General features: G+C 41.1%; 2 protein-coding genes across 5 annotated transcripts in view; both read left to right on the top strand.

Moving 5' to 3' along the window:
* Positions 1–16,232, top strand: part of HEATR5B (HEAT repeat containing 5B) — a 55,697-nt gene extending 39,465 nt beyond the window's left edge. Inside the window, exons 29-36 of the mRNA XM_014876675.2 lie at positions 132–392; positions 1,327–1,454; positions 1,641–1,785; positions 6,235–6,504; positions 8,242–8,466; positions 10,391–10,542; positions 13,480–13,693; positions 15,278–16,232. Coding sequence (XP_014732161.1) covers positions 132–392; positions 1,327–1,454; positions 1,641–1,785; positions 6,235–6,504; positions 8,242–8,466; positions 10,391–10,542; positions 13,480–13,693; positions 15,278–15,582 — 1,700 coding nt within the window. The 3' untranslated portion in view covers positions 15,583–16,232. The remainder of the gene's footprint in view (positions 1–131; positions 393–1,326; positions 1,455–1,640; positions 1,786–6,234; positions 6,505–8,241; positions 8,467–10,390; positions 10,543–13,479; positions 13,694–15,277) is intronic.
* Positions 16,233–19,345: 3,113 nt separating this feature from the next.
* The window catches only part of STRN (striatin), a 67,505-nt gene continuing 63,687 nt past the window's right edge, over positions 19,346–23,163 (top strand). For all 4 annotated transcript variants that reach the window (XM_088161356.1, XM_014876692.2, XM_014876708.2 and 1 more), the window contains exon 1: positions 19,346–19,666. In XM_088161356.1, the coding sequence (XP_088017482.1) occupies positions 19,361–19,666 (306 nt within the window). In that variant the 5' untranslated portion in view covers positions 19,346–19,360. The remainder of the gene's footprint in view (positions 19,667–23,163) is intronic.

Below are 23,163 nucleotides of genomic sequence, written 5' to 3'. Positions count from 1 at the left end.
CTAACAGGTATTATGCCTGATTATGTTTGTGATCAAGCACACCCAGAATAAATATACTAATAAATTTAGAGTGCATGCTTTTTATCTTGCAGAGAATTTCAGAATTTACCCTTGCTTTGTTAATTTAACAGGAGGAGCATTTTACACTCCAGAAACAATTGACACAGCTAGACTGCATTACCGAAACTCCTGGGCTCCCATACTACATGCAGTGGCACTTTGGCTAAACAGTACAGGATTTAATGTGTCAGAGTCAACAGAAGAGACTGCTGCAGCAATGCCCAATTCTCAAAAACGTGCCACATCCATTATGCTAAACCAGACACCTGGAACTCCGCCTACCACTAAATCTTTGCCAGAGATAAACAAAGATCGAATGCACTTAATTTTGGGTAAGAGTTACAAGTTTAGAATTCAGTAGCAGCACGTTATGGTATGAAATGCTATGAAAATGAGAAAATATACTTTGCTTGAAATCTGTGAAGTTTAAAATTCATTACATGTCTGGACAGTAAAGTTTTGAAAATCTCTGTCTCATCCTCCCTCTTATCTCTCTGTCTTCTGTGTTTGTTGTAGCTTTAACAGGATATTTGTCAGTGTGATTATTGTGATTTATGTAATTGAATAAAATGAGTAAGAACTGTTCTACACTGTAGTATAATACAGATGATACAAAATGTTATGCTTCAAAGATGGAAAAGCTGAAAGGTTAATTAAAATACACACCCCTATAAAAACACTGCTTAGTAGAGACTGATATTTGGCAAGTCACATGGAGTAGCTTTTGCATCAGTATTTCATCTATGAGTAGCATTCATTATTTCCCTTTGTTGTTACCTAACAGCTTTCAGCTTTAAGAGGTGGATGTAATCTCATTCTGAGGAATGCCAGCAGTTTACTGAGATACAGACATTTAAATCTGGAATTAAGTGCCATATGTATAAAATGTACATTGCATGATTTTTGGAGCTTCATTTCATTTGTCTTTACACTTAAAGGAGTTCAAGAAAATGAAACTCAGTTGCAACTGAAGGATTCATATCACTTACAGATCTTTAGAACAAAGTATGGATTTCTGTTCAGTAATCTTAAATTGCTTGTTGTAGCTGTGTATTATTTATCCTGCCAAATTTTGGGGAAGACATGATGCAGAAGAGGAAGCAAATACAGTTCATCTGCATAGACTCTCTTTTAATTGAAAGGAAGAATTGAGAAAAACAGCTATCTTTCTAAACTTGTTAAAAACCTGCTATACTTAAAAACTTTTAAAAGAAAACTTGATTTTATGATGGTCTGAACATTCTTTTTGATTATTGCTCTTTTCAGGTGTTAGTATACAGTTTCTGTGTTCCCCAAGACCTGAAGAGCCTGTAGAGCATGTTACATCTTGCTTACAAGCACTGCATACTTTATTGGATTCCCCTTGTGCCAGGATCCATATTGCAGAAGATCAGGTAATGTATGAGCATGTTGTAACAATCAGCTTTTTCTATGTCTTGGTCTTTCATCTATGATGATTACAAGAGCTGTAGTTATTTTTTGTGTGAGAAAAGTATTGGTTCATCATAAGCAACTGACACAACAATTAGGAATTGTTTCATTCTAATTATTGTTTTTCTATGTATTTTGTTTCACTGCAGCTCCTTGGTGTTGAACTCTTGAGTGTGCTTCACCGACTTCTCCTGACCTGGGATCCTCCTTCAGTCCAGCTACTGGTTACAGGAGTTGTCCAGCAGATAGTAAGAGCAGCTCAAGATTATTTGCAGGAAAAAAGGAACACACTAAGTAAGATTCTGAAAACACGGCTTACTTTGCAGAATAAATAAGCAACAAGTTTTCATATTGGGAAGGGAGCTCAGTTGCATCAGGGTGTGGTTACACTGAGGAGGAAAATGCTGTGTATTCCACAGATAATTTTCATGGTGTTCATAGGTACCTGCTGATTTCTTGACTCCTGTAAGGTGTATTTTTTCTACCTCAGATAATTTTTATTTCATGTCATGATTTTCATTCATTTTTCTGGAGTAAAAGTGTTGCAAATTATACTCAGCACATCATCATTAATACCTTGCTCAGTTTCCCTGATGTTTCTCTACTGGCTGCCTCCTTAGCACTTCATTTTACCATTTTTTCTGAAGTTTAATGGTTTAGCCACCAGTGTAGGGTATTGCGGTGTGTCCCTGGCACAACTGACATTCATGAGGTGAGTAAACTACTCCTGAAACCAGTATGAAAAGTTGCCTGCCCAGGAGATCTTGCCAGGAAGTGGAGCAGCCTGCACCTGGGTTGTTACTTCACTGACATTCAGTGAACGAATTCAGGGCACTCAGGGTGTGTCAGCTGCCAGGAGCTCTGGGAACAGGGTGTGCAACAGGAGCAAAGCAGTTGGCATGGAAAGGCATATGCTCATGCTGCCCAGAAGTGCTGCTCAAGACTGTACAGGACTGCTGGAGTCAGCATAATGATGGCAGTGACATACAACAACACAGTCTGCTGACTGAGGGACAATCACCTCTGCTACATCAGAAGTCTAATGACCAGGTTTGAAATTCAGATGAAAATGTTGATGTGCCTGTGCTCCAGAGGCTTATCTGTGCAGCCAGGGCTGGAAATGACATTGGTCTCACCTGTGAGACCTGAAGTAAATGCTTGTGAAGGTGAGCACACTCTGTGGTGTCAGGTAAAGGAAGGAATGAAATGTTCTTCAGAGAGGTACTGCACATACAGGAGCTGAAGTCCCATGTTTCTCAGACAGATAGCCATAGGCTATGCTGGAATATGGCCTCGGAGGATGATGTTTCTATGAAGGTGGCGGCTGCAATACTGTGACTTCCAGCAACAAAAGGCTGTATCTCCAGATATCCAGTTGGAAAACACTGTAGAGATCTGGCAAGAGAAGAGGAGCCAGCTGTCCTACTTTGACAGATCAGAACTGATAACACTGAAAGGAAGTGAAGGGTGGTACCAGTCAGGAGCCCCAGGCTACCCAATCGAGAAGGGGAGGTGAATGAAGCCATGTTAAACCAACCCAAAAAAGCATTCCAGTCAAGCTATGGGAGCCTCATGAGAGACTTTTACCATCCAATTATGTGCTGGAAGCTACAACTCAGAAGTGTATGAAGCACAGACTTTCTCAGTCCAGATGCTGGATTGTCCAAATAAGGGTGGGGCTCAGTGGATTTGCTCTGTACTTATACAGAAGAAATGGTTACGAAGGTTAATGGTAGTTCTGGCTGTACCAGCTATGTGATAGTGGAGGTCATAATTTCAAGGGAAAGAAAGAAAATGAGTAGCAGAGCAAAAACTTTGGCCTGATTTGGCATGCTTTGTCTTGTACAGGGAGCTTGTAGATGAGATCTTGTGGTAAGCTTCCCAGAATGGCGAAGAAAAGAGGGGTTGTTCATTTCTGGTGACAAAGTAAAGCTCATTCACAATGATCATGGCAGGAGGCTGACTTGGCTGGACAGGAACTTCTGACCAAGCTCAAATGTGACATGGAAGTGTATGGATGTTTGAAATGGGGACAAGGTGCCAAGGAAGACTACTGAAGACTTCCTGGGTATGGAGGAGCGGAACTGGGAAAGCAGAATTTAGGTGGAGCCGAGACTGATGATGAACGTCCAGTGTAACAACTTTTATAGATCTGTTGCCAGCAGAGGAAATTTGGACCTGCTGCTGAATGGATTGGGTGATCTAATGACAAAACACACTAAGGCACTATTACCTTCTTTGCATACTCCTCCTGTGTAGGAGCAAGCCTAGGGGAGAGCAATGCTAACTACAGCAGGTGAGCATCCAGTTAGGGACTGCTCACAAAATAGCTGGCCATACCCTGGAACCAGATGGGATGCATCTGAGAGAGCTGGCTGATGATGTGCTAAGTTTGTTGCAATCATCTTTGAAAAGCTGTGGTGCTCAAGAAAGCTTTCCAATGAATGGCAAAAATGAGATGCTGTGACTAACTTTGAGTAAGACGTGAGGTGGGGTTTGAGAGAACTTGCCAGTAAGCCTGCTGTGCTTGTTGAAAGGTTTTTGAGTGAATTTGTTTTAAAACCACTTCTCAGTACATGAAGTAGAAGAATGTGATTTGAAATAGCACAGACTTACTGAGGGCAATTAATGCATCATCACTCTGGTGATGAAATAATTGGCTTTGGAGGTGGAGTGATGGATATTGTTTACTGAGACTTCTGCAAGGCTTTTGACCCAGTACTCTACAATATCATTGCCAAGTTGGAGTGATGAGGACTGAAAAGTAGGAGAATAATTTATTGGACTGCTGCACTTCAATGGAGTTTAGTGATTCAAGTGTGACTGGCTGCTGATTTCAGCTGGTGTTCTTTAGAGATCACTATTGGGCCTGCTTCTGTTAAGCATATGGGACAGATAGGAGGGAATGTACTCTCAGCAAATCTGTGGATGATACCAAATTGGGCAAGTGGTGAGTGTGCTGGAGGGTGGTGCTGCCTTTTAGGGGAGTTTGGAACTGCAGGTCTGAGAACCTGCTGAAGTTGAGCAAAAACAAATGCAAAATCATGCATTTGGGATGGAATGTGCCTTGGTATAGGCTGATGGACTGACAGGTTGGATAGCAGATTTGCCAGATGAGGACCTGTGTGTGTGAGTCTCTGGCATGAAACCTTTGCAATGTTGATGACTCTGTTATTAGGCTGTGCTAGAAAAGCATGACCAGTGGATTAAGGATAGGGTTATGGAGATTAATCTGGAGTAGTGTCCACTTTTCTTTGCCCTTCCTCCTCATTCTGAGTAAGGCAGATGTTAACAAGCATGAAGGAAGTTCCATGGAAATCTGCTTAGCTGTTTAGGCAGGTGAAGTGTGTTACCCGTGAGGAGAGGCTGAGAGAGCTGAACTTACTTAGTCTGCAGAAGAGGGGGCTAATATGGGATATAATACCAATCTCCCTTTTTAGAGGGGATTTAAAGACAAGGCCAATCCAGAGTCTTCTGAAAGGCATGTGCTGGAAGGACAAGATGTAATAGACACAAACTGCAGCAATGGAAATCCAGATGGGATACAAGGAAAAGATTAGTCACTGTGGGAGTGGTGAAGCAGTAGAACAGATGCCCAGGGATGTGGTATCTCTATGCTTGGAGATACTCAAAACTTGACCAGCAGTCTGAAAGCTACTTTCTGAGGTACTTCTAGTGACCTCTTGCTTTTAAGAGAGTCTCCCTGTTCAATCGTCTCTTTACCATTTCTTTTAAAATTTCTTATTAGATGTACTGTTTCCATCTTTGCTAGGTAAATTAGTTTCCAAGAGGCAACCTGGCAAATAGTTCAATACCTGGTTAAGTTAGGTAGGTCTGCCAGATTTTCTGTAACCTGAAAGAAGTGAAGCAAACCCCAGAGAATATTCTCTTATTAAGGAAAATTACTGTCTTAATCTGGCACAATGTACTGTTGATAAAAAAAAACCCCAACTGATAGCTTTTGCCCGTTTTTCACGTAAAACCAGGGAGAAGATTTTGCTGGAACTTGAGGAACCAGCAGAACTGAAAATGCAGGCTCTGTTCCTTCATATGAATTAATGGAATTGTTTACTGTCAGCCCAGTAAGCTGCTTTTTTCAGATTGATGAATGTGATAACAGTAGCAATCATTTAAATTCATAGGAGCTCTATAAGAGTAGTTCAGGCCAGCTTTGACTTACTGAATCTCTGTTGCTGTTTAATGGGAGAAGGAAAGACTGCAGCTGGCCAAGCTGCCATCAAAAGAGAGACTTTTTAAACTGAATACACTCAAATAATGAACTTGGAAATAGAATCCTACAGTGTTTTTCTGTTCTCTTATTTCATAATCAATTTAGGCTAGAATAAGATTTTGTCAGAGTGGAATATTTAATTAATAGCTATTAAATTTTAAAAAAAGTTGTCCTTGCTGTTTATCTGGCATTGCTTGCTGATAATTTTATGATTAGTTTTAAGAGAAGCAAAATAATTAACTGTAGTTTTATTTTGTGCAAGACTACATTTGTTTTCTAGTTCTAGAATAATTTTTAGTAAGTATTGTTGCAATCACAATACTTCTAAGGCATGTTAAACCCCTTTAAGTCATTCTAACTAAAACATTTAATCTGACGTTAGCCATGTTTATCCTATCTTACTGTAAAGCAACTTTTTCTTCTTTATTTTTCACTTCTTTGTGAAGAGTGTGTCATGTAATCTTTGGTATGGGATCTTAACTGTCTCCTCAGACATTTCTTTCCTTTTTCAGATGAAGATGAGAATGAGGAAAAAGAAAATCCTCTTGCTTTAGGAGAGGGAGGTGAGAGTGGTGGTCTTGTGCCTGGAAAATCTCTCGTCTTTGCAGCCATGGAATTGCTCATGTTTATCCTGGTACGGCACATGCCCCATCTCAGTTCAAAAGTGTTGGATTCTCCAAGTCACGTTGCTGCAAAATCCCACCTCTCTGAGGAAAGTGCTCGTCTTGTGGCTGCCACTGTTAATATTCTGTCTGACCTGCCTTCCCTGTGTTCTCCAGCAGGTAAGGCATTGTAACAGAGTATGTCTGAGTGGTAGCACAGTGAGGATATGATGCCAAAAACAAACTGTAAATATATTGCTAGGCATGCTTTAAGGGCCATCTATTAATAAGTATATTTAGGTGATTAACTAAATAAAAATTCATGCTTTTCCAGTGAGCAACATAAAGGAAATTTGATTTTAGGTTTGCATGTGTGCTGCAAATTTGCTGTGGAAATTGGCTCTGTACCAATCTGATTTTTTTGTTGGCTTTTTTCCCCTTTTTTCATACTTTTGAAACCTTTTGGGTAATTTAAATCATGTTGTTAAAGAACACAGACATTTTGGAGATAATTAAATTCCTGAAAAGTTCATGAAAAGCAGCAGCTGTATGAAAAGACAATCCTACTGAGGGAAAAACAGCACAATTCATCTGTGGTACACTTGGGCTTGCAGCCGTTGGCTGTCAGTCATTCTCAATGTGATTATAAACTAAATGGAGCTTTCTTCTGCCCAGGAAGACTGTCACAAAGGATATGTGTAAGCTGGGATAATTGCACTGAGTGAAGTTCTTGGGTAAAGGACACAATTACATGGGAAGCTGTGCTCTTTGACTTTTGCTTTTTGGAGGGCAAATTGCTTAACTGTTGTCTCAAGAATCTTTGGGAAGTTTCACCCCGTCATTTAGATAAGACATTTTAACATTTGTCTCCTAATGAGGTGCACTGCAAATAACATATTTGGACAAAGTGATGCTCAAAAGACAGTATGGCCTGTCTTCAAGCAGAAATTTGTGAATTTGTGTCCTGCACTTCTTTAAGGAACAATAGATTTGGAGTTGGAGTCATGCCCTGTTTTTATTTGATTCCTGATTTTTTGAGAGGGTGATGAGAAAGAGGGTGGGCAAAAAGCCAACAAAGGCAGAGTAACAGTATTACTTCTGTGTTGTCTGGAGTGAGGGTGTTACTCACAATACTTAGCAAGTGGCCACTGCAAGTAGCTCAGAAACTACTGTTAGTTTAAAGAGCAGCCCCTTCCTGTCATAATTGTTCTACTTCATGTATTTATCCTCACAGCATTCCCAGAAGTAGGAAAATGGCAGGATTTGTGTTTCCACAGATGTGGGAAAATGAAGCATGAAAGAGGCTTGACTGCCTGAAGTGATGTATAGATTGATTTTGCCTGCCTGAGGTACTTGAAACCTGAGGTTTAGGTGCATGCCTTCTCTTTCAGTCCTGTAGGGGCTTAAAGTGTGTTATTGAAACTCCTACAGCCTTTGTCCAGGATTTGAGACGCCCTAACAGCTTCCTTACTTTGCTTGTACCCCATACCACCTTTCTTGGAAAGTGCAGTTACTTACTTTGGATACTTTGGATACTTGTTTCCAGAGCTCTTTTTTTTTGCTGTTTATAGGACCCCAGTGATATGTAGATATTTTTTTTAAGGTACTTAGCAATCTGGCGGACATACCGTGTATCACAGACCATGTAGGACAAAGCTTTAACAGTTAAAACATCATTCCTGAACTGACAGCAGCATTTCAATTGTTGGCTTGTGTGACCTGTGTTACACTTTAGTAGTACTGATGAATGAATGTGGTGGTAAAATGTTGAAGGACACATATCACTTGTTACCTGAATTGCCATTTATCTCATCTCCTTTTTCTCCAACCATATGCATCCATATTGGGAAAGACAAAGAGGTTATCTACCGCACTTTAGAAATTTTATTTTTTCTTTTATTTTTTCTCTTTTTTCAGGGTGTATGACAATCTTACCCACTATTCTATTTCTGATAACAAGGGTATTGAAAGAAACAGCAGTAAAGTCGGCAGATAATCAGGTCCCACCTCCAGTCACTGCAGCTCTTCAAGGCATAAAAACTATTGTTACTCTTCCAACAGTCAAAACTGATGAAACTCAGAAACAATGGACAGGTCTTATCCGCAGCACTCTGGCATCTATCTTGGAAGATTCTCAGCCTGGTAAGGAATTAAAATTTTTAAAAAATGGGTTTTCTGTAATGAAAAGGCAAGTATGGTATCTGCCTATAACTTAATGTAAGACCTGAATGAGCGAAACTCCTCAGTTGCTTAATGGATTTTATTGAAGAAAAGCACAACATTGGCTTTAACAAAATAGTTACATCTCAGGAATTCCCACCTCAGATTTGTCCTTGTTTGGTCTGTTTTCTTTGACAGTGTTGATCATAACCTCCAGTTAGAAGTTTTCTCTTTTGCAATACATCTGGCAGCCCCTGCCTCTCAGGTTTTATGTTGGCACAAGTAATTTAGTCTTAATGACAGTCAGTGTTAAAGTGAATGAGTGGGAAGGCAGCCACAGATAATCGCGGCAAGATTCATTCTGGAGTAGTATACTCACAACAGTGTTAAAAACTTTCTTTGGTGAGAAAGAAATCCTGGCCAAAAAGTCCCTGTTACTCACCAGCACAATGGTTACTGTCTCTTCAGAGAACTGCAGACCACCTCTTATGGTTCACATACGTGCTTTCCCTTGCCCTTCAAAAAGTGAAAAAGATGTCCAGTCTTAGCTGTGTCTTAGCAAAAGAGAGACAAAGATTTTCCATTTGCATAGTGGTAGTCAGTGAGAAAAACATCCCATTACATTGCCAAGGAGCCATTTGTAGAGAGTGAAGAGAGGCTTGAATGGAGTTACTCATGTGAGAGATGGGGAATGAGGAGATAATTGCAAATTATTCTGAAATGTCCAAAGAGGGAGGATCACTAGGTTTGTGTTAGCCAAGCCAAACTTCTAATTTGATTTGTCACATCAGCTCTTGTTTTCCAGCCTTTAGTTACTGTAGAGATTTCAGAGGCCCTCTTTCCAGAAACATCACTGGCTGTAGGCCTTTTTGCAGGCTTCAGAAATTTTTCTTGGTTCCTTGCAAGAGTATATGTTTTCCTTTCCAATCTTCTGTGAAATGTCATAGATCACACACACAAAAATCTAAGCAAGGTCCACTGCGTTCAATTTCAAACCTCATCATTCAATAAAATTTAAACAATATAAATTTAAAATAATTTAAATCATGTAAGAAAAAATTGTCACTTAAAATGCTTGGAGTAGTTTTTTGAAGTAAGGTTTCACATTGTGGCTAAGCCAGTTGAGTGACTAGCTGACATCTGTAAAGGGCAGTCATACTGTTTTTCTGTTTTGCTGACTTTTTGTATGCTGTTTCTTTTTGCCTCTCAGGGGAGAGAAGAATCAATGTGGCCAACCAGACCAGCAGAACAGTGCTTTTTATATATATAATAGTTTATATATAGATATACACAGTTTTGTTCCTGTTGTGAATTCATGAATGAGATCTGTGAAGACAGAGCTTATGCAAGGAAAAAAATTGTGACAATGGCAAATACTATTTGCTATTTGAAAAGCAGGAAAGGTTAAAGTAGGACTGTTCCTGTTGGTGACAGTTGGCTGTCAGATCAACTAGTCTGTTCTGTGAAACCTCATGTTAAGTAAAAGTTGTTGCCATGCTGGATATCTATTTCTTACTCTGCTGTATCAGCTGAAGATAGTAATTTTAAAAAGTGAAGTAGATCTTTAATGGGGAAAGGATCTAAAAATTTCTTTTTTCTTCTTGTTTACACAATGAAAACAAAAAGCATGACTTGGTCCAAGAAAGTGTGGGTGATGGTGTTTTCCTTGATACTTAAGTTTCAGAAAGATTGACTTGCTTTATTAAAACAACTGTTAGAATAGACTTGCTCAGATTTCTGTCAATCACAGTCAACAATGATACTATAATAAGTAAATGCAGTTGCAAATAATTTCAAGTACATGTATTTCCTCTTTGTGAGTTTATCTGTGTTCACAGGCTTTTACTAAATAAATGCTAAAGTGTTTTTGGAATAAGCTAACAGCATGTTTGGTTTTGTTTTTCAGAAGCCTCTAAACCTATTCTTGATGAAGTAAGCATACTTACAGCGATCGCTCTCTTCCTCTGGTCAGCAAGCACTGAAATAATTGGAGTGCAGTCTTTACAGAATGGATGTATGAACAGATTTAGAAGTGCATTGAATTCTTCTGATCCTTGGGTAAGATCATGTTATAGGAATGGGAATGATATGCAGCCAGCAGAAATTAATTGTGATATATTTAACACATTTCCTGAACGTTTTGTGATGCCTTTACTTCAGGGACAGATACTGCTGTCAAGATACTAGAATTTTCAACAGTGCATTATTGAAACTCATGAGCAAAATAACCCAACTTAGTGCTTCTAGATAAAGTGTTCATGGTCTTGTGCCAGGTTCTTGACTTCAGCTTTTTAAAAGGCAAAACCAGTCTTTGGTATATGAAGTTTTATCAGATTAAAAGGTTGGTTACCATAGAGGGGTGACATATTTACATTAGTGTTGATCTTTTATAATACAGACTAAAACATTTTTTCCATAGATAAAATTACAGCCCACATTTCTGATCAATTTTATAGTTGTTTGTGCAAAACCTGTGCTTATTTTGCATGTTCATACAAAACTCAGTTTGTGAGAAAAAAAAAATGGGCACCATCAGAACATCTACAGATCATGATTCATTTGTCTCATTATTTCACTTGCCCTTTGGCTTGCCTTTCTGAAATGCCTTCTGAATTATTTTGTCATTGAAGAGAAAAGTTAAAAAGTTGTAGACTGATTTGGTTCAAGCAGGCTAGTGCACAGTATGGATGGTTAAGCTTAACTTTTCCAGCCATGTATGTATCAGTTTGAATGGATTTACAAATCTGCAGGTGGGATCTACGGAGAAAAATCTATGGTGTTTCCACAAGCAAACACGGCAGAGATTCCTGAGAAGGAAAACATGCAAAAAATGTGGCTGTGTTTAGGGTCACAGTGAGGCATTTAAAATCCTGTTTAGACTGATAATTCTCCATAGCAGGGCAGGTGTTTTCCAGCATGAACATTAAATTCAGTTGACTCTGAAGCCTGACTCTGGATGGAAAGCTACTTAAAATTCTATTGTGTGAATGGAAATGTCAGTTGCATTAAGCAGAACTTTTTAGGTCATACTCTCTCTCAGCTCTGTATAAACACATGAACAGTGAGAGAGAAGTACATGATCGCCCACTACCCTGCTGGAAGGCTGCCCGTCAGCTGGAACTTACCACTATTTTTGTAACACATAGAGCAAGTTTGGACAGCAGCCAGATGGTGTCCACTCTCTTCTCACCGATGTGCAGAGCATATACTCTGTAATACTTGTTGTGTGCTCATTCTGGCTTTTTAAATGTAAAATACTCCTTGTTGCAGTCAGTAATGAGACACCTGTTTGTAATAAAAGCGTGATCATGATTGGGCTAAGTGCATTGAACTGATTAAGAAGAAGACTCTTCCAAAGAAATTTCTTTTAATGCCTTAAAAGAAACGCAGGAGTATTTTTGAAACTATTACCACATGAAAAGGTCAAATATCATGTATAGTAATAACCAGAAGTCTGGTGAGCTCAATTCCCTTTTGTTCCAACAAGATAAGTCAGGCAAGAGACCCGAGTGTTTCAACACTATTGGGCAAGTTTTACATGAGAGTGTGACTTATACTTTGAAGAAGCTCTGATTTTACCTTTCAGAAGGTTTTGTAGACTTCTGTGATTGCACAATAGTCAAAAGTTTTATATTACACCGATCAAAGGAAAAAAGCTTGGATGAAATTCTGCTGTCAGATGCAGTCATGAAACTCTTTTGAAATATGGCTGCATCTACTCCTTATTTCAAAGGCTAATCTAATCATCTTTAACAGCTAATAAGGAATGAAGTTTAAAGAAAGACAGAAAGTGAAGAGAATTATTTGTAACAGTATGGAGAGAGAGGTAAAATTTGTTGAAAAGGTCAAAGATGATGGTGAGTAAGGCATTAAGGAAAAACGTTCTTCTATGGAGCTCTGTTACAAAGCATACAAATAATATGAGAAGTGTTATTATTTCAGACCTTAAACATTGAACTGTATAGAAAACCTGTAGCTGTATACTATTGAATTAACAGTAATATTAGCTGCATAACTCATATTTTCTTACCAGTAGTATTTATGATCCATGATTTTTATTCAGTATTTTAATTTATATATCTATGTTTCCAGTAATCCCTGGATCTCCTCACAGATCATTTTGTTCAGCAGTATTTCCTCTAGAACATTTCTGTTCAGCATGTGCTCGATAACTCATCCTGTTTGGACTTGAGTGCAGTTAGAAAACATATGCAATGTTTTATCCTCATGTTTGTTGTAAGGCTTCACCTTTTCAAAAATTCTGGGTTATTTGTGTGGGATTTTGGAGGAAGAGCTTTGTATGCCCCAAAAAATGCATTCATAAACTCATCTGAACAAGATCATCAGTGACTCATTTTCCCAAACCGTGGCTTTAATAATCTCTGCTTTCCACAGAAAGGGAAGAGGATAAAAAATAAAATAGAAGAACAACAGGGAGAGCGTTCTGTGATCAGCTCTCAGTATGGCTACGCATATAATCCTAGGCTACTGCCAGCACAAAATGGAGAATGACAAGCAAGGATGGACAGGCCTGACACTTTTGGCTACAGCCTTGGCTCCTGTTACAACAATAAGATGACTTTGTTCTGAGTCATTTTTATGGGCTGTGTTGCCCTTCTGGAATTGGAATAGCATATCACGATTTTGAAGATTAGGCTACTATTAGAGCTGGTAGTTCTGAGACTTGAAGATGTAGTTCACTGTCAACTGGTGTGACTGACTTGTATGACATTAACTATGCCTTTCTTTTCTCAGTTTATATTGTTACTACTACTTAGTTACCTGCATGTTCTTTCTAATTGGCCTTCCTTTTATTGAACACTGGGCTAATACCGCTTTATTAGATTGGCTGTGTTGCTGCTTTCCTCTTACTTAGTGTGTTTCCTTCCCATTTAGTAGTCTTTTCTTTTTTTTTATCAGAGATAAGAGAGTTTATTAGATTCCCTGAGCTAACAAATAACTTTGAGGACAATGTATTTATCTTGATTTGATTAGGTTCAAGCCAAATGTTACCAGCTTCTGCTTTCTGTGTTCCAACACACCAATCGTGCCCTGTCAACTCCATATATTCATTCATTGGCCCCTATCATGGTTGAGAAGTTGAAAGCTGTGGAAAGGAGCCGCCCGAACAACAATCTGGAGCTTTTAGCAGTCCAGGAAGGAATTAAAGTCCTTGAAACATTGGTTGCCCTTGGTGAGGAGCAGAATAGTAAGTATTTAGGTTTTCTAGAGAAATTAGTAATGCTAAAATAGAATATTGAACATTAGAAATGTTGCAGTTGGGAACTTGATGGCATAGTCACAGATAGACTGTGTGCAACGTGCTTTTGTAATTCCAGTGCTTGAACTTTTGTATACATGAATTTGCATAGCATATACAGCATGATAAGCTGTAGCCTTTCAATTTCTGGTGATTGCAGAAAAAAAATCTAAACATGAACTGCAGTAACCAGTGATATTTTATTCTGTTTGGAAATTTGTATTTCATGCTGTTTAAATTTACCTTCTTCTTGTTGTTAACTTTAATTATTTTAGTAGACTTTTATGAGGTTGCTTCTACCAGCTCAACAAGTTTTATCTAAAGAGCCCAAGAAATTGAACTATACTGGTTAGAATATCTTGATTGTAGATGAAGAAAGATTCACTAGATAGAATATATTATTTACAGTTTATCTTTGAGTTAGTTATTCTTTACTGAAACAATGTGTATTATGAAGACTTACTGTCTTTGACATTTGACTTAAAATGCTGAAAAAGTTCCTTGTAAAAATACTACAATTGGTTTTTGTGTAGAGTTGGTTTTTTTCTGAGGTTTTTTTTTTGAGGTTTATTTTGGTTGGGTTTTGTGGTTTTTTTTCCGCAACACACTCCTTGTCGGAGTTCCTCTTTTTTGATAAAATACGAAATTTCTTGAGCTGCATTCTGCTTCTGGAACAGTTGTTTGAAACACATGTGAAATGAAAATGAGAGAATAACTGAACCAAATAAGGTAACAGAACATCTGATTTTTTGCTGGCTGAAGACAATCACCCCATGAGTATGAATTAGTCAAAACCTTTAAGGGAAAATAATTAATACTCTGGGAATCTAAAACAATTTAGATAAATGAGTTACCATTAATTTTTAAGTTATTTGAGCTTAAAATGTACAATTACTAGGTTACACATTTCAAAGGTATACTTACATTCTTTCTAGGTACAAAAATTTGCCTTGTTGCTTAAGTTTAGCTGCCTTTTTTGTTTTCTTGATCCTTTTGCCATTTTGGGCTGTGGCCTTACTAGGTCATGCTATCTGAAGTATAGCTGCCCTGCTAGTTTTTGGATTAGGATCTCCCAGACCAATGCAACATAAATAACAGCAGGTAACTCTCCCTGACTTCTTTGTGAATAGTTGCATACTGATTATCAGTTCAGTTATGCTAGCTGGGGAGGCAGATACTCAGATGCAACTGAATAATACTTCTGTCTGCCTGAAAAGTGTTTTAATATGGTAGGCACTCTACATCTTACAGTCTTTCATCAATGATCTGCAATAAGATGGTGCAAAAGCATCTCAAAAATAAGCATCAGGATCAGCATAACTGTAATGAACAGTAATACAGATCTTAAACCCAGTCCTGGTACGACAGATTGGAATGATCAAAGCACAGGAAGCTATCTACATTTCAGTTGTTTTTTAATTTCATAATTTTTTTATTACAGTTTCTAATGTCAGTTCTGAAAATAATATTACCCTTTTTTTTTTGTTTCATTCTCTGATATGGTAATTACATTTTATTTTCTTTCATTTTTAGGAGTACAGCTGCTTGCCCTTCTCGTTCCCACCCTGATCTCCTATTTACTGAATGAAAATGCCTTCGCTTCTGCATCTGCAGCATCTAAGGATCTTCACGAGTTTGCACTTCAGAATCTAATGCACATTGGTCCACTTTACCCACATGCTTTCAAGACAGTAATGGGAGCTGCTCCTGAATTGAAAACACGTCTAGAAACTGCAGTCCGAGCAAGTCAGGCCAGCAAAGCAAAAGCAGCTGCTAGGCAACCACCACCCACAGTACATTCCACCCCGACAATTAAACTGAAAACTAGCTTTTTTTGAATTACTTTTATTATTTTTGGACCATTAAGTAGTCAGAAACATTACATTATCCCTGCATACATGTCTAATTTTGTGTAATTTGTATGTGAAAGGCTGTCTAATGGAGCTTTGTGTAATTACTTGAAATCCATGCATTACAAGGGAAGTGCTGTTACTTGTATTTGTATAGATTTTTAGGAAATTGTGATCATATTTATGAATTTCTGTTATAAATTATCCACCAAAAAATTATTCTGTATCTAAATAGTTTTATTTATTTTTAAAAGCTATCTCAAACCCTCCAGTGGTTTTTGAAATCTGGTGATTGTTATCCTGCCGTTGTGCCAACACACTAACACAGTGGGGATGGAGACAAGAGGAAAAACTGTTATGAAGTACTTACCCTGTACCATGGGAACTTTCTAGTGTAGAAGTATGAATTTTTTCCTTTTATTTAAAAAAAAATAATAGGGAGAGGGACTTTGTAGATCGTTTCAGCTTGCATGAAAAAAACCCAAAACCACACAACAAAAGAATTGAAAATTTTCAGCCTTTCTTAAGGTGAATGATCAAGCATGCTGTCTTAATGAGTTGTCCTTATTTATGTGGTGTATATCTCTTTCAAATCCGTTTCCATGCTTGAAAATGAATAAAGGATGCAAAGAATCTAATCCCCTATCTCTTCGAATATACATTTTAAAGAATGCACTAGAAACTGAGTTTATAAAGAGAACTCCCTTCTATCTGCATTTTTGTAGGTGTAGATCTTGGCCCTTGAAAGTTGCTCTGTGTTTGCAGTCTTCCTGTTCTGCCAGCAACTGGTTGAATATGTGATGAGTCAGTGCTCTGCCCTTTGTCCAGACTCATAGGTATTTAACCTTTCTGCTAGATTTTAGTTTCTGAATACATCGTACCTGTCGTCCTTGATAAAGTTTGCAAGCTGAGGTACTGGAGCACTTTGCACTGTACTGACTCAAGAGGCAGAACACAAGTGAGAGCCAGGCTCCTGCAGTTTTTCCTTTCCCTACCAGGCTTTTTTCAAAAGCATGTGGCTCCCCTCACATCTGAGTGAGTCTGAAGTGCAGATTTTGGGGCTTATGGCTCAAGTGCTGTGCAAAACCTGCAGTGCACAGCCAGGGACTCCCAGTGTTGGTCTGCTGCCAGGCCTCACCCTTCCTATTGGCAGAAGTGCAGAATCGTGTATTTTCTTGTGTATATAAGACTGACTTACATGAATTTTTTGACACAGCTATTGAATTTATGGGCTTTTGTAGGGATCTTTCTATACATTTTGCTTTATAGAGAGAAGTAACATAACCAGAGGTCTCCACTAGGCCTGCTGAGTTTCATCTCTGATGTTTCTCTGTATACTCTGTAAAGACTGCATATTTCATATGCTTCGACTTCAAATATAACAAAGGGATAGTAAATAGAATTGAATATGACCAATATCTGCTTAAAATATTTGTAGATCACTATTTTTGCATAGATACTTGCCTCTAGGCTTTCTATTTTCCACTAAGACCTTATCTAATATCCCTTTGAGTACCTATTCAAAATGGTCAAGACGATGCTCTTTCGCCCTATGGTAAGTTGGCTGTGTGCAAAATACTTAACATAAAATCAGAAATGCTTTTATTTCAAGGGGACTGTTTTAGTACTAAAGTGAGGACACAGCAAGTGGTGCGTACTCGAATCTCTTTTTTTTTTTTCATGATAATCAAGTTTTGTTCCGTTGTTCTACAGGAGTAAAGATATATGCAGAAGTAAAAATCATGTGCTGTACATGAGAAGGAAAGTAACTTCACTAGTTTTTCATCTTACTGTATGGGTAGTGGGAATTAAATTGATTTAAATATATCCCTTTCTAATAAGTCTTTCCAGCATTATGAATCTATTTTGCTTAGAAGAAGTTCTGAACCAGTTTAACATTTGAAAGTATTAAAGAAGCTTTTCCAGTTCAAAATTCAACACAAACATTTTGCAAGTAAAACAGAAAACAAGTTTACAACCTGTTTTAAATTCCCTCCTCTCCATCAGGTAGTCTAGGAATTAATGACTTCTGGAAAGATTTTGTCTATAATCATGTTTTGTTTACCTTAAGTTTTATTTCAGCTCTTTTAAGTTTTGGCTAGACTAGGTGACAAGATGTCTGAAAACTCAGAAGAGGGGGGGAAATTGTAGCAACCAAGCATAACTTAAGAAGTCAGTAGATCAATAGAAAAAGGTTAGCAGAAGAAAAAATGGTACTAGATAGGATGTAGAGAGATAGAGAAAGGAGAGATTTTTCTTTGTATTTTGTGTGGCTGTCTACAACATGCACAAGTCTTGTTTGTATACATCCTTCCCCAGTTTAGTCCTCGTTTGCTTCTCTGCTTGCTCCTGATACTAAAGTTATAATCATGTGGTTTTACACAATATTTTGGCATCAAATTCCATTTGATTAAAAAAACTGAAGTAACTTGAATGGCCGTAGTGCTTATTGTTGTTTGTCACTGTCCTTTTCATCTTTTTCTTTGTCAATGGCCTTTTAAATGTGCTTTTTAATGAAACTGTTTGCTTCTCTTCCCCTTCACATCTTTCATCTATCTCTCTGCTGTTTCCTTTCTTTCTGGGTGAGCCTTGTTCTACACGGGTTCCTTGTCGAGGTCCCCCAGATCACGCTCCCTGTCCCGTGTTTTCTCTCTCGTTTCCCTCTGCTCTCCCGATGCTCTAGGTAAGCTTCCTTAGCGGTCTTTCTCAAGGAGATCGTCCACCAGCCTCAGCTCAAACTCCGCGGGCAGGTTACGGAGCAGGCGCCCGTGCTTCCGAACAGCCACGAAGGAACAGGAGCCGCTGCCCGAGAAGGCAGCGGGGCATTCCCGCTGCGCCCGGGGCACGGCCAAGGGCGCAAGGGGCACAAGCGGGGCGCGTCCCCAGCGCCCTCGGGAGCCCCACGGCTCCCATGTGTAAATTACACAGCATCTTTTACATCTCTGCCTGGCCCTCGGCACAGCCCGATGGTTCGTCCGCCCTCAGCAAGGCTCTGCTGCTGGGGCGCACATGGCGTGGAAAGGGAGCCCAGCTTCGTGCCTTGGTGCCATGGGGAGAGGGCAGTGCTGCCCACATCTGCCGCCCTCAACCCCACAGGCTCCTGTTTTCCCTTTCCTCGCGGAACAGGCAGCGTGGCAATTCCTGAAAAATGTTGTGTCGCTCTCCTTCCCAGCATTGCAAACGAAGTTCAAGAAACCCCTGTAGCCCTGGGCAGGGTTTCCAGCTTTTGGCAGTGAGAGGCCGAGCGCTGCTCAGGGCAGGGCCCGAGCGGAACACGTGGAACTGCTGCGAGACACCTGCCCTTCCCGTGTCCCTGGGGTGGGCAGCGGGAGAGCTCAAGCCGTTTAAATCCCGCTCGGGGGTGGAGGTGACCATTACCCTGTTCTCCCGCTGCAGGCACGGGTCTGCCCCTGCCCTGCCCCTGCCGCCGGCTCCCTCGCCCCCGCCCAGCTGACTGGACCGCACGTTTGGGCGTTGAGGTTCAGCCGTCCGAAAGCCATCCCTGGAATTACGGGCGGCGCGGGGTGAAGGCGGCCATCGGGGAGTCCTTCCCGCTATCCAACGGAACTACATTTCCCAAGATGCCGCGCGAGGCGGCGGGGCGAATCGCTCTCCGGTGCTGTCCCCGCCGGGCCACCGTAGCAGCGGGCGGGGGCGGCTGTCAGGCGGTGACGGCGGGCGGGACGCGCCCAGGTTGTTGCTGCTGCTGCTGCTGCCGGGACGCGGCGGGAGCGGCGGCGGCGAGCCAGGCGGACCCGGCCCGGCCATGGACGAGCAAGCGGGGCCCGGCGTCTTCTTTAGCAACAACAACAACAACAACGCCCTCCTGCTGCCGCCGCCGGCGGGCGGGCCGGGGCTGGAGCCGGGCGAGGCGGCGGCAGCGGCGGCCGCGGCGGCGGCAGCAGGAGGCGGCGGCGGAGGAGGGGGAGTCTCAGCCTCCGGAGCCGCCGCGCCGCTCTCGGCGTCCCGCGCTCAATACAGCGTGCCGGGCATCCTGCATTTCCTGCAGCACGAGTGGGGCCGCTTCGAGGCGGAGCGCGCCGAGTGGGAGGCGGAGCGGGCGGAGCTGCAGGTAACACCCGCGACCTTCTACCCCCCCCACACCTCCGGCGGCCGCTCCCCCTCCGTGTCCCCTGTCCCTACGCAGCTGGAGGGGGAGCGGCCGCCCCGGGCGCTGCCACGGCTTGTCGTCTTTCCCGAGAGGGAGCGGCCGGCCAGGCTGTGTCGCTGCCCCCGAGGGCGGCCGCCCCCCGCCTCGGCCGGGCGGGGGGTGGGACGTGGCGGCCGGCCCGGCGGGGAGCGGGCCCTGCCCGGCGGGGAGCGGGCCCTGCGCGCTGTGCCGCTCTCGCCGCCTCCCCGGAGTTTTCCGGATGCCCCTCGGGGTCGGCCGCCCCAACTTGTCATCAGTTTCATAAGCCGTGTTAAAATCTGCCCCCGGCGAGCTGCGCGCCCCCGTCGTGCCGGTGCTCCGCCGCTTGTGCCGCGGCTGCCCCCGGCCCTCGGTGCCGCCCCGCCCGCACAGGGGCTAGGCCCGTGGGACCGGCTGGATCCCCGTCGCTACTGTGGGGCACGTTATGTAGTGTTTTTGTTTGAAAAGCGATGGGGTTGATACGCTCATTAATGCATGAAAGGACTGATAGTGATCTTGTGGTTAAAGAACTTGTGAGCTGCTGGCCTAGAGCCATTGCTGTCAGATACTTCATGATGGGCGCGTTGCATTAACTCCAATTACAGTCGATAATGCAACCTTCGTTCCTCTTTGGTGTTTACAAGAAAAGCCCTGTGTTAAACCTTAACGCTGGCCATGTTGCTAGCAGCCCACTGTTTGGTTTTCATTTGGCCATGTTTGAGACTGAAAAGTGTCTACGGGTTTCCTTTTTAGGTCTCCTTTCTTTGTCTCTTTCTTCCTGTCCATATCTTCTTTCTATGGCTTTCCTTGAAAGTACAGTCTTTGTCAAGAGAGTCCTGAGTCTGTTTAGCAATGCAAACCACTTCTCTGTTTTTTGGGTTATTGGGTTGTTTTGTTGTTGGGTTTTTTTCCCCATCTTTTTAATTTTACTTTCTACAGTAACATCAAATAACTGCTCTGAGAAGAGTGGTAGGTGTGATGTTCTTTAACGAGTGTGCCTTTGTAGGAATTTAAAGGAAGTGGTCATGAGAACAAGAGAGTAATCTTTACTTCAATATCCATGATTCAATGAGAAATTGGTTAGTAACAGAATCATATTTCTATTCACTACATCCAGTAAATACTGTGTAGAAAGTTACTAGCTTAGCTATGTATAGCTATGTAATAACCTCACATGTTGTATATCCAGTGGAGGCCCATAAATATCTTGACATATATTCGTAGCTGAGACAGATATCAAATATTGCTTTGGAGGAAAAAAAAAAAAAAGTCTTTTTTACAGGACCTATGAAGTTTTGCCAGTGCATTAAAATAATAACACTTTGCATATTTATCATATTCTTCATCAGCATGCCATCCTTCCTCCTCCCCTAGGTATCCCTCAAAAGCTTGGTGTTACGGATGAAACAGGAGGAAAGAAATTGAGTATTTAGACTATTTGCAGAAGTCATGTAGTATCAGTGGCAGATAACCCCGTCACAAGTTGTTTGCTTGAATGCCTTTGACTCTTGCCAAAACATCTCAATAAAGTTATAATTAGCTGTGGCTGGCATTGCCATGAGCTGTAACAGCATTTATCTGCTGCAGAGTCATGTTCAGGAAGGTGCAAAATTCTTGGCTATCTCTCCAGACATCAGGCGTTAACGTCTGCTGTGACCATTTGCAGATGAATGTTCTTGGATCCATGTGAGAGGTTTGTGGTAGGGGTTCAGCAGCTACAGGGTGGCTTTTAGAAATTGTGCACCTGAAGCATGAGCAGTGTTAATTAAAGACCTGGTCTGTGCTCCTTCTGAAGTCCTTTGTTGGCCTGTGTATTTGGAAATGTTTAACAGAATAATGGAAATTTGAGGTTGGACAGTTTCTCTCTCTCGAGATAAAGATGCAGTGCTCCTCATTGTACTTTTATCCAATGCAAATTCCAGTGCTAGGTTATCCGTCCACTCTTGGGAGGCTGTGGGGCAAAGGTCATAGTATCCCATAATTTTTCCTGCAATTAATCTTGTTTCTAAGAGGTAGACGTCTTTTATCTCTGGTTCCTTACCTGCCATGATATTGAAATACTTGGGATACCTTATGCCACAGTATTACTGTGCTTGGCTTCTGCTCTGTAGCTGTTGGTTAGTTCCACTCCACCCTCTCTCCAAAAAACCACCTTGTAAATCAGTCCCATTGTGATTTCCTGGCTTCCTTTTCTTCCTCTCTAGGCTTCTTTTATTTTCTCTTTTTCTTATCCTTCTAATTAACTGTGTGGCACTAAATGTGCTGGTCAGGTAGAATACCTTTCTGTTGTTTTCTGTGGTGCTTGCTCAGGTGACACACACCCAAGCTCATAATATTTGTGAGTTAGCAGGCCGGGTAACTTCTTAGTTACTGGTCTAGTACTGCTTTCTAAGGCTTCTCTCCCTATCAGTGCCTATATTTTGCTTTCCCTGGCTAACACTCATGTTTATTCTGATTTTATAATTATTTTCCTTGAACCTTTTGAAATTATTGTTGCCTCTATTATATAATTTTCCTCATTCAAGGCAAAAGAGGACTTCAGTATTTATATCTGTGCTAGCATCATTAGTAAGCTGTGTATATCAAATAAGAATGAAAACAGATTAATATGGGGTTCCCCTAGATGCTTATCTGCTGATTACATATTTAACTTTTAATGCTTGCTTTCTGTTTACAGTACTTTGACATCTGCAGATTGAAAAATTATCCTAAGAATAGACTTTCGTGATGCCCTGTGGAGTAATTAACTAGGATGAATACTCAAGTTTTTAATCCTCATTTAAGAATTCACAGACAGTGCTTTATGGCATTATAACCTACTTTTCATATCTTTTCAGAAATTAGTGATTTTCCTTTTCTTAGGTTCTTCTAGCAGCTGCTTGGGAGAGCTGACAAGACAATGTTTCCTGTTCTGCAAATTTTAAACTTCAGGTTTTTTCGTTCTGCATTTTTCTGGACTGACACAGAGACATTTCAGAGTTGTCATTATATGTTGGACAAGCCCATCCGAAAATAGCAGAGAGTTGGATCAGATGCATGTCCAGGGCACTGAAATCCATATCTTTGCTTGAGGCAAGCAGGGGTTGAACTGCCTCCCATATTGGTGTATTGCCTTAACCCTACATCTTCTGACTGGTTGGGAGTGACTATCTCTTGGGGATGTTATTTCCCGTTTAATTAGCCATCTGTCACCCCTGGGGAGCGATGGGAGCTCTGCCCTGGGGGCTGGGACCCCGCAGAGCCGAGCGCTGCCAATGCACGTCCTTGTCCCAGCGAGCAACAAGGCTGGATGAGCTTGGAAGGTGTGTGGGGTGTGTGTGTGGCTTTTGTTTTGACTAGAAACGTAAGCAATGCATATGTTGCTGTGGAAAGTTCTGCTTCTGACAAACATTTTTCTGGCAAAAGTGCAGATTTGCAGACATTGGTATTTTTCCGCATTT

Source organism: Sturnus vulgaris, chromosome 3, assembly GCF_052056855.1.
Source record: "Sturnus vulgaris isolate bStuVul1 chromosome 3, bStuVul1.hap1, whole genome shotgun sequence".
Lineage (NCBI taxonomy): Eukaryota > Metazoa > Chordata > Aves > Passeriformes > Sturnidae > Sturnus > Sturnus vulgaris.
Note: the sequence above shows the minus strand (reverse complement) of the source record. Positions and strands in the feature narration are given on the sequence as shown.